This window comes from Haliaeetus leucocephalus, unplaced genomic scaffold (assembly GCF_000737465.1).
Source record: "Haliaeetus leucocephalus isolate CR32 unplaced genomic scaffold, Haliaeetus_leucocephalus-4.0 Scaffold229, whole genome shotgun sequence".
Lineage (NCBI taxonomy): Eukaryota > Metazoa > Chordata > Aves > Accipitriformes > Accipitridae > Haliaeetus > Haliaeetus leucocephalus.
Genome location: NW_010972665.1, coordinates 1778072 through 1790352, shown reverse-complemented (window position 1 = coordinate 1790352; position 12281 = coordinate 1778072). Strand labels below are relative to the sequence as shown.

General features: G+C 41.7%; 1 protein-coding gene across 1 annotated transcript; it reads right to left on the bottom strand.

The window, feature by feature from the left end:
• Window positions 1-1335: 1335 nt before the first annotated feature.
• On the bottom strand, window positions 1336-12265 carry FUT11 (fucosyltransferase 11 (alpha (1,3) fucosyltransferase)). The gene is given in 4 exon segments (XM_010567758.1): window positions 1336-3359; window positions 9728-10353; window positions 11650-12182; window positions 12185-12265. Coding segments are annotated over 4 exon segments (1341 nt in total). The 5' UTR covers window positions 12219-12265; the 3' UTR covers window positions 1336-3211.
• Between the last annotated feature and the right edge of the window lie 16 nt (window positions 12266-12281).

Below are 12281 nucleotides of genomic sequence, written 5' to 3'. Positions count from 1 at the left end.
ACCATGTACAGTAAGTGAAACAAATTTAGTATATTAATATAGCCAATAGACACCCTGTTTATAAATCATGGTCATATTGTGACATACAGGAGACAATAAAGCTAGTATGATCTATTACTACAGGTACAAGAGAAACACAAGGCTTGGGTGGACATCACAGCTATGAAGAGTGGTAGCTGATACTCATTACCTTTTGAGAAGTTCACCACCTGTAACACTGTAAAAAAACAGTTAAACCTAGGAAGACACTAAGAACTCAGAAGACAAAGCTATTGAAACCGGCTAGTGACTCTTAACTACAAACCAAAAGTTGTACTTTGAAAAGCTCAGACAAAAAACACAGAATACCTGTGACAAAGTTACTTTCATATCTGTGCTACCTTCATACCCATGTTAGGAAGGGATGTGGCAATAAGAAATACTTACGCTTGGCAACAGTCACAAAGCTCAAAGCAACAGCCTCCTGTAGTACATACATACAGCAAAAAGACCAACAAAAACACCCCCTGTAGGGGTAATAAAAAAACGTGCTGACTGGTGACTGTAATATACCGAGTACAGATAATAAATAGGGGTGAAGGAATACTTGGTTGTGAACTAGCAAATTAATGAATCAGGGTCCAAAGCACTAAGTTTTTATCTGGTTTGCTAGCTACTCTTAAGTTTGTACCACCATATCTTCAATTCGATTGTTAGTTGACAAACATGCTCATTTTGCTGAGTGGGAAGACGAAGTGAGTCTTTAGGACATCACTAATCAAGAACTAAGCAGGTGCTATGATACACATGCTTATATTGGTACTTCGTCCTGTTATTCCTACAAGGACAATATATTAAATGTAGCATGTCTAATTTTGGCAACAGCAGATAAAATATAACAAATACCTGGACTTGGTTATAAATACTTCACTTCTAGAAAAATCTACTTAAATTACACGACAAAATAGAAAAAGCAGAGTGTGCTAGTACCTGGTTCTTATTTTTTGTTTAGGACAAAAAGCAGGATCAGAATTTCTCCTCCTGACTATGCCACCAAACACTTGAATAAGAAAGGGTTTTGAGATACAGCTAATTAAGAGAACCATGCAAAGAAGACTGAATGATTTTCTATACAGAAACATGAAATTAAGAGAAACTGAAGGCATTAATGCAAACAACTTATTTAATTATCATTAAACTGTTCAGTAGAAGTTGATAGAACTAAAGCAGCCTTAATTTGTTTTATCTTAATTTACTTCTCAAGAACATTGTGGCCCTTCAATTCTGAATACACATATGTGTAATCTTAATCTGATTTGAGTAATCCACTTATAACAATTAATTCAGATATATTCATGTCTCCTGAGTAAGTGAAAAAAAGAATGTAAACTGATGAATGCATTTTAGCTGAAGAACCATTTGTTACTATTATTACAGAAGAGATATAAAAAAAGCAGTTTTCTCCAAAAAAAAAGATCAGTGTATAGTGTATGCATTTTCTACATTTACAAGAATCCAGTGACAGTTATGGGTCTGAAGTCTCCTCTGTCAAGGTGCCCTGATTTTAACACTGCAATATTGTTGTACCACCTGAGAGGCAAACATTGAGATGCATATCATTGCCTATACTGATATTATACCTATAATATCATATCTATAACATAATGAATGGGAATTTGAGGGGAAAAAAAAAAAGAGATTAAGTGATCCATCCACAGCTAAGCAATAGATAGTGACTTAATTAGGGACAGAATGTAGATTCACTCCCGTTCCTAACTTTTACTAACAGGGTTCAGGCTTCCCATAGCAATGCATGAACTGCCTTACAAAATGAAATTACCCCACAGACTCTAGACTTTCATTACCAACATCCTATCTTAGGCATAGATAAACTCTGGCTATTTAGTCAGTATTTACTTCTGAAGAGGGAGGAGAAATGGAGAAATAAGATGCCATTATACCATTAGAGACATCACAGCAGTGTGGCTGTATTTGCCTGTGCTTTTAAACCAGTGACACTAGGTGAATTAGTCTCCCTCCAATGCAAGATCAATTATTTCAGAAAGGTACCCAACATGGCAGGGAACAGAGGACTTTATTTATATCTGTAAGAGATACAGGCTACACAACAAGGAAGATCTATCCACATGTGATCACTTACTTTTAGGAACTCTGGTCACAGACCAGGATCATATAGTGTTAAGATTGGGTAAAGATACAAAACTGTTTCAGTGCACCTGATTCTGATCACCCACTTCAGCATAGAAAGGCTGCAAGGTTTGTATCCAAACTGCAGAGACCACTGGAAAGGCACCATCATTAAAATGTATTTGTCTTTGCAGAAAGCTGCAGATACTCAAAAAGAACAAATCAAAGGCCTCTGAATTGCTAGCATTAAGGAGATAACAAGAAGTCAAGACTATAGCTGGGATTTCAGATCTGATGGAAACTTAAAAGAACCAAAGCATACTAATTTTACTCTAGTTCTGCACAATACCAGGTAATACATTTTCTGGTGTGAAATACTTTGTTAGAAGTTGTGAATTAAATAATTTAGTCTCTCATCCCATTGTACGTATCACCTGGTAAATTAGTAAAAGAGAAACTAGGCAGAGAGTAAGTGACCTGCCCATAGCTATTCAGTTATCCTGTAAAGTAGGAGTATTTGAGGCATGCTTACTTGGGGAGAAGAGACTTTATTGCTGCAATTTCATAAGGCACAATTGCTCTCCACAGACATTTGTCTTTTGTTATTCCTTCACTGGAAAAGCTATTTGTTAATAGCAGCTAAAAGTACACCTTAATGAGGAGAATACGTGACTGATAAAATACTTATAAAAAATGATTAATATTTTGGAGATTAAAAAAATCCCTGAAATAACTTCGGGCATTTGAGCAAGAATCTGAAGAGGTGTTCCTCTGAAGTCATGTAAGCCACAAGGAAACTATACCAAATGCAAAAGGAGAGTAAATTCCTCTTTTGCCCCACATGTTGACACCTGCAAGTTAGCAGTGGCTTCACGCCACAGAGCTGAAATTCAGATCAAAGCAGTTGCTAAGATCTCCACTGCTGGAATCCAATCATAACAGAGACTTACCCACTTCATGCACCAGAAAAAATAGTCTCTGTGAGAGTTTTTCTTCTATTTCAAGGCAAACATTTGGAGAGAGGTAAGAATTTGCAGTCTCAACTTTCAATGCAATTTTCAGATTAAGCTCTTACAAAGATGGGTCAGTGTTGCTTTGTCCTCTTGAGAAAAATCTCATGCATATAGTCCCAAAATCTTCCCTGATGCGACTCATTGCGATGAATCATAGCAGTGAGGGCCTCACCCTGATCAAGGCTTTGCCAATAATCCTGCAGCCACATCTCTTTCCAACTGAAACAAAAAAGAAACATCACCATAAATTATTAAAAAAAAACCAAATGAGTCTGCAGCTGTAATAGCACTGAAACCAATTTTTCTTCTTTCACCTGAGAGGAAAACAGGCCCAGAGATGGTCATAAAAAAGTATGTTGTTACTGTGCCACTGCATTCCAAGTCATTTAAAGAAACTTGCTTTGAAAATTCTCTACAGAAAATGTAGGTTAACTATTAGCTTTACAACATTCTAGAAATATCAGCATGCGACTATAGTATTAACCAAAGAGACTAAATTATTAATTGGAGAGAATAAAAACTTCTACTGAAATAAAATCTAGCACAGAGTCCTTACACAATTTTGAGAGTAGCCTTCTATGGCCAGTATGTGTGTAACAGTTAGCCTAGGAATCAATTTTTTTTTTTTTCCATATAAACCATTTAACAATTAGAGAATGACGGCTACTCATTACCAACTCAGGTTATACATGGCAGAGACAAAAAAATCATTATATCCCTCAGCCCTGACTCTATTCTTTATTTCCAGACTAGATGGTCAAGTATAGGCTTTCTCTTTTTCAATGCCCACCTCCAAGTTTTCATAGCACAGACTACATCACTGCAACTTTCAGCAATTCCCTTCCCATTCATGATCATGTGGACTACTTCTCTCATCTGTGTTATATCAAGGTATGGTAATAATTTATTTATTTCTCCTCCATTGTATCTGCTACCTAGCCACATAAGCCCATCACAAATTTTGGGAATAAGGACCAAACATGATGCTCTTTTTAATCTGTCCATATGAGTTACCCAACACTTGTTAACATATACAAAGCTTTTTGATTCTTCTCCCTCCCAATCACAGAAATAAGTACAGTGCCATTTGCATTCACTCTATACACCATATATTAAATCAAGCATGGCTGCACTGCCCAGAAGCAGATCTCACCACTACTCCAGGAAGACCAAAAAGAAACACACATGTCATAGTCACTTTCTTTGTGGAGCAGCATACAACTTTTATGCCATGGAAATTAGTTTTCTGTGGTCAACAGCATCATCTATGGTGGGACATTTCTGCAGTGTACACCAACAGAGGCCTCAAAATAAAGCTTTTAACATAGATTACAATGTGAAGGATCATGGACAGAGGCTTACTTCCACCTTAAAAAAAAAAAAATCTGCCAGAAGGTTCCCTTGTAAAATGCAGCACTTCGACTTATTGTGAGATCACATTGTTTACTAGCTAAATTCATTAACCTTTGTTCAAGGACTGCCAACATGAGTTACTTGGTTTTTTACAGCACTGCATAAGGGCACATGTTAGGAAAATGGGTATACTTGCATTAAGTACTAGACACAAGACTAAGTGGCACTAGGTAACAGAAAATGTTTTCCAGCTGAACTCTATGGAACCAACACTGAAAGGAATTCCAGTATCCAAGTGAAAACTTTTGTCAAAAACATTAAATAAGAACCCTTTGGTATTTTTCTTTTTACATTGCTGTTATTGGTTTTTAAGAAAATAATTTCATTCTGATTATGTAACTTGGAAAAAATTGGTACCCCAGCACAAACAGGACTGTACAAATACCCTGAAACTACCAACTACGTACACCTGAATCATTATTACCATGAGATACAGATCTATCTTTAATCCTGGCTGATTATTGGATTCATTGCAAGAGACACCTTACACTGTACACGTGGCAAATCTGATACACTTTCAAGCTGTTTATTCTCATCATAAATAAACTGTGACATCGACATAAAATGGAACTAGGAAAACCATGATGGTTTCAAAATATTCCTGTATTAAAGGTACACTGGCTTCTCTTTTCTCATGCTACCACAGATGAAAACTTTAGGTAACTGAAAAAGTATTGTCACTTAGTGTTCTTATAGTTATCCTCTCAAACGCCCCACTTTTGGAAAATGAATCATTATCAATGAAACAAACCAAACGTTTCTCTTCACAAAGCTGGGAGTCCAAGAATAATTAGAGATTCCAGTTCCTACTAAACAGGTATTCTACTCATCAGTAGCACTGTAACTCACTATTTTCTGTACAAAGCAGCCAAGAATTCAATAGACTATAGTGACTGACCCATAACCTAACATATACAAAGAGTTGTTCTACAGCTTTTCTTCTTAAGCTCACTTGACTGTGAAGCCCAGAAGTCCAAATACAAGTGAGGCTGCAAGCATAAGGATTTAGGAACCATGTCTCCATGCTTAGAGCTAAAGGACAGCAAGGTGAAGGTACAATAACGTGCTCCGGCTACACATACCTACATAGAGAGAGATTCTGATGCTGCAGTTCTGTCAATTCAGCACATTTGTCAACCCTAAAAACAAATTACATCTGGGAATAAGGATTACAGAGCATGCAAATGCGCAGGGTAACCTTATTGTAATTGGGTACTTGCTCTAAAAATATCTAAACTCCAATTGCCTTTGCTGTTCTCTTAGTTCCAGAAGCCTCCAGAACTCAAAAGTCACAGTGTATGTTTATAATCAGACCTTGTATGTTGCATATAGTCTATCATTTGTAATCCCACTAGGCCTGCATCCTTTTTCCACAATAATGCTTTTTAAGTATCAAAATATACAATTGACTGGCTCAGTAGACAATCATCTAAATTGGTCATACTGTTGACATAATATTACTGTCAAACTCTGACAAAATATGATCATGTTTAGTTAATGCTTTGGCAGTAATTTTATGTTACTGTCACATCATTTACAATTCTAAGTAATCACGCTCCGTTTTGGAGATAAAAACAGTGAAAACTCAGATGCTTACAAGATAGAAACCACTGTATTTCACTGGAGATCCCCCTGATAATGCCTCAGAAGGTATAGATACATCTCTTTCTAAAGTAGATAGCAGACAATGTAGAAGCTTCCCTGGTACAATTTTTCCAGACACATCTCATATCTACAAACAGGAGAAGAATACATACTCCGGTTCAATGAGACATGGAAACTTCCATGGGATGCAACTGCAGCTTGGATTATGGACCAACTGTTCAAAACTCCTTACTGATGACCACTGCACAGAATGACAGGAGTACCTGAGCTTGCAAGTAAATGGCATAGGCACCCAGGCTGGGCCTTCAAATGTATTTCTCTACTGCCATCTGCTGCTCAAGCAAAAGAAGATCTACAAAAAAGTAAAGAATACTCGAGGAGCATGCTGCAGAGCGTGCTACAAGGAAAAAAAACACACTTTGCTACCGAGACTGAGAAAAGGTATTACTATAAAAAACCTCCAACAAATCAATCAACCAACAGAAAACAAAGGATTATGGACCCCTTTTACTTACAAGCATAACTTTTCAATTAGTCAATATGAGATTTAATTGTACTGTGAAAAATGCTTTCTAATGACGAACATCACAAGTTTTGTGAAATAGGCATTTCCTAAACAACCTGAATGACCTCAGGCTTATTTCCCTTTTTTAATTTCAGTTGGCCATTTTTCAAAGCATTCAAACATTGAAATAGTTCCCCACACTTAAAATTCTTCATATTTTTTTGTGGATGATAACGTAATAAAAACTTTGAGAGCTTCATATCCACATAGAACTTTGTTCTGGGTTAGCGTACTTGAAATGATGGATTCTACATTTTCAACACACTATTTCTTCTAACCTTTAACACTCCTAAGCATTCAATTCAATTATTAACAAAGCTGTAAACTGATATAAACTGGGATAGAATATATTGACAACTTCCTTCTGGACAGTGCATGAGATCTTCCCAATATTTTCAAAAGGTCATTAATTTAATACTACAGCAGGACTGACATCAGAACATTGAAATCTTTGGTGATATCTATGAGCATAGGCAAGATCTGCTACAGCTGAGGGTTCATCTTTATGATGGCTGTCTGATGGCTTATAGAAAGTGACTTGCATGCACTTGAGTAATTGCCTAAAAAGGCAGAAATTGTTGCATGTAACACAAAGAAAAGTGACTGGAGCAGGCTCCTGGCAGGACCTGTGGATCTGTGGAGAGAGGAGCCCATGCTGGAGCAGGTGTTCTGGCAGGACTCGTGACCCCGCAGGGGACCCACGCTGGAGCAGTGTGCTCCTGAAGGACTGCACCCCGTGGAAGGGACCCATGCTGGAGCAGTTTGTGAAGAACTGCAGCCCGTGGGAAGGACCCACACTGGAGAAGTTTCTGGAGGACTGTCTCCCAGGGGAGGGACCCCATGTTGGAGCAGGGGAAGAGTGTGAGGAATCCTGCCCCTTAAGAGGATGAAGCAGCAGAGACAACGTGTGATGAACTGATCGTAACTCCCATTTCCTGTCCCCCTGCCCCGCTGGGGGGGGGGGGGGAGTAGGTAGAGAATCTGGGAGTGAAGCTGTGCCCAGGAAGAAGGGAGGGGTGGAGGGAAGATGTTTTGAGATTTGGTTTTATTTCTCCTTACCATACTCTGGTTGATTGGTAATAAATTAAGTTAATTCTCCCCAAGTTGAGTCTGTTTTGCCCATGATGGTAATTGGTGAGTGATCTCTCCCTGTCCTTATCTCGACTCACAAGCCCTTTATTATATTTTCTCTCCCCTCTCCAGCTGTGTGGGGGGAAGCAATAGAACAGCTTTGGTGGGCACCTGGCATCCAGCCAGGGTCAACCCACCACAGTGACAAAGCTGGGGGATCCAAACATGTTACACTAGTAATACACACTACAAAAAGTGCACACGTGGTTTATGAACTGCAAGAACCTTTCCTTCTAGCAACTGCAACTTCAAATACTGTCAATGGAACAACTCAAGGTTTGGGAACCCAAGCACTGACTTGTTGTGTACCAACACATGTATAAATACTAAGTAGGCCATGCAAACAAAACTCTATTCTGCCTGTCAAAAGTAGCTGCCTGAGGGTTAGCATGGTTAGTTCCCTGCTGACAGACTTCAGCGCAGCTTGCACTGGAGATGGCTAACACTGGGCTATAGGCCTGGGAGATTCCAGCGACACTACCAATCCCTGTGCACAAAGGGGACAAGAAGCTACTCAACCTATTCTCTGTCCTGCATGGTCCCTCTAGGAGGAAATAAATGGGATGGCATCCTTCAACACAAGTGTCACGGTCCACTTGGTGGACTCGTGATGGTTCGTTTGCTACGATCTCGAAAGTGCAAAATTAAGGTGACCAACACCAAAGGGGATAGCAGTAATCACACAGTAAAACTTTATTGTATTGCCTGTGAGGAGACACGCGATAGTTAGAGATGGGTGAAAGAAAGGAGAAAAGTAAAGTTAAGTTTAGAGAGAGGAGAAAGAGGGGTTATAGCTACCACCGCTGATCTCAGGACGTCCTAACGGTCCCGGGTCCAGCTGATGCTGCGTCGTCGATCGTCGTGGTCCTTGGTGGGGAAGCTTCCAACTTCTGTTGTTCAGAAGTCATCTTTTATGCTTAGTAACACACCTTGCTCCACCTCTGCCTCAGGAGTCTCCATCCTTCTCAGAATACAATTATCATATCCCCACCCTTCTCAAGCGAGGCTATCACGCAGGCGCGGGGTCAGTGTCCGAGGCGTGGTTAGTCTTGGAGGCGGGCAGCCTTCGACCAGGAGGTGTGTTTTGGTATTATAATGAAGCAAAGTTCGTCTAACGTTCATGATTTCTTCGTCAGTGTTATGCCAACATTGGCAATTCATCCTTTTTGACAGTAGCTATGTGGTTATCTCTAATGGTTCCAGCCAGGTACCTTCCAGGAACCTTGTACCGCACATTCTGTCCTTGGGACCGGCCGCTGCGCTCCAAACAGGCCATTGTCAGGTAATGTACTGTTCATGTTCCTGATGACAATGTTGAGACAATGCTGATTTTCTGACCAACTCTTACAACAAGCCAGAATTTTGTCACAAAAACCAACAAAAAGTCTTTTAAAGTATTCTGGGTGAGCCTAACTTCTGCTCTGAAGTCAACAGGAGTTAACTAGGCCTGCACTGAACAGTGGCAGCCCCATTCTTAACACAGTACTTTGTAATGAGGTATAGAGCTTCTTTCACCCGAGGGCTACCAAGTGCTTTACCATTACTGTACCGAAAAACACCCGTCCTCCAAACAAAGAGGCTAAGATAGACAAAGGATAACTACATCGCCCAATGTCACAGAGCATTTTAACAGAATATTATGGGTGTCTCATGCTCCTCATTCAACCACCAACAGATACCACCATCCAAGCCTCTTTTTCGGCCTCAATGTCACATAATATTAACAGAACTACCATACCACCGATGAGACATAATATAAAGTGTAACTGGAGATGTATTAAGAGATCCTTTAAGTACAAAGCATTACTAAAAGTTACAGCTACTATTATTTGAAGCTTTTTTTCCTTCAAAAAGCATAGTATTGGTACATTACCTGTCTCCTCCAGAGAGGTCTTCAACACTTCCAAACCCAGGGGTTGGCACAGGACATCCCATGTGCTTGTACTGAGCTATGCGAGGTCTGGGAGCTGGAATTTTCCCACGAGACTTTTTGTGTTCCTGCTCCTCTTTGACCCGGGTGTTCTCCCTGTCACAGACGAAACACTCGAAGCCATTCAGGTAATTAGGCAGAGTCATGTCATTCACACCCCACTCCCGTCTCTCCAAGCTCTCTAGCAAGAACTGGTTTTTGATTCCACCAAGGTTTTTATACTCTAGATACTTCATATACTCCTCTCCATTCTTGTCCAGGAAATCAAGATACTTTGCCAGCTCTTGGGGGCTGTCAAAGTCATCTATAAGAATGATGGAGAGGTTGTTTGGCATCCAGTCCCGCACAGCTGGGGAGCCTCGGTATACTGGGACAGCACCCAAGTGCATTGGACGCCACAGCTTCTCTGTCATGTAGTCATCACATATGGCATTCTCCAAGGCCAGATGAAACTTGTACCTGGCAATAAAAGTCATAAATTCAGCATCTTCTGTAGTGGCTGTAGACGTGTGTCTCAGTCGCTCACTGGGAAACTCACGGTTATGCAGGCATTTCCCATAGGAGTCAACCTAAAACAACAACCAGCATCTTTACAAAGTGATTTGTTTGCCTGAAGCTTGTTTTCAGAGCTTACACTTCTTGTAAAATTCCTAACTTTGATCAGTTCCTAGCTACTTTAGTTTAGCTTCACTTTCACTCCTGAGTTCTTTCCCTTGTGACTATTCCTAGAGTCCCAGTTCTAACAGCTTTAGAGAAAACAGTGTTCAGTTTCAAAAGCAGCATAAACTATGCTACAGATTGAGGGGTGGGGGAAGGCACAGAAAAGAAGGTATCACTCAAAAATGTATTTATTACCAGGTAAATCAGAAGCCGACAGACAAGGAAGAGCATTCAACTCTATGTTAATTTAAAAGTCATCTTTCTACTTAACCCAATACTTTTCCAAACAGTTATTACACACAGTCCCCACCAGTCTCAGCAGGCTGGCAAAAATTTGCCATTTGTTAGACTGAGAAAAATTGATGCAGGGAACTAAAAGAATACTGTCTAAAAATGAAAGACAATACACTTGATCTGGAATCTGCTTCATACTTTGACAATATACAGTCATATTTTAAAAATCCTTTTGTCTTTGCTTCACTACTGAGTACATGACAAACTTGCACAATAAATTAACTGCAACCAACAGAAACAGCAGAAATTACAAGGAAAAAGATGTTTCAGACAAAGACTAAAACCAGATGCTTTTTTCCCCCTAATCTACTATCCTTCAGAATTTTTAAGAAAAAAAAGCACTGAACTTTTTTTCTGCTTGAAAGAAACTACAGTATTTCAGTTTATGAAGCTACTCTCTATCAGCTGTGCCACAGCAGCACAAACCACCACAGAAATAACACGGTCCTAGCATAACACAGAGAAGGAGCAGGCTCTCAAAACACAGCAACCTGTCTTTTTATTGCACGCCTATACTTTCAAACGGGAACAAGGCCTGTAAACGAACAGCCTTCCTGTACGCCAACGTAAAGGTCCGGAGATTTCAGCAAGTTCTAGCACTTGGTCCATGAGAGCAAGCTTGCTCAGGGCTTGGCCCAGCTTGTGACTGACCCCCAGTCTGGCCAACTCCACAGCCAACAGCTACCATCAGGCCTACCTACTGGCACGTGGTGTAGTCTAGACCACGCTTTGGGAAGGAACACAACTAGTTTTTCTGTCCAGCTCGTGGGTGGCATGCATCCCGTTAAGATTCGTGTCTCGGCTAAAAACAAGGACAAACAAACCCTGTTAACAAGAGGAGGTGGACGGGGCGGGGACAGCCGGGCGGACCCAGCTCCTACAGCAACACCGTGCCACAGCTTCCCACCCACCTGGATGTACTTCATGAGCTCCCGCACGTAGCGGTCCCTGTCCGAAGGGACATCGCAGTGGGACTGCATGTAGAGCACCGGGGCATAGCCCCTCCGCCGCCACGCGTCCTTCTCGGCCAGGGGCACTGCCGGGCGCCGCAGGTAGCTCACGCCGGGCAGCCACTGCAGCGTGAGGGGGTAGTCAGACTCCCGGCGGAAGGTAGCCGTGTAGTTGAAGAGCTGGATGCCGGGCGAGTGCGAGAGGAAGTAGTTGTTCATGGGGGACTCCTCGTGGAAGAGCGCCCAGGTCTGGTGGGACAGGCGGGGCAGCGGCGCCTCGTACGCCCTGAAGTCGGTGCCGTAAAAGATGAGGGCCTTGGTGCGGCGGTGCCGGGCCACCCGCCGGCTCCGGGTGACGAGGCAGGAGCCGCGCGGGCAGTCGATCCGCTCCGTCTCGCCGGGGAAGTGGGGGAAGAGGCTCCCGCTCCACCACAGCAGGATGGGCAGCGCCTTGTTGCTCCGCGAGTCGTTGTTGCCGGGGCCGCGGTACGACGCGGAGGCGACGAAGGCCGCGCCCGGCGGGACGGCATCCTGCGCCCACCGCTCCACCCCGCACAGCTCCTCGGCGTCCGCCAGCCCGGCCGCCGCCGCCT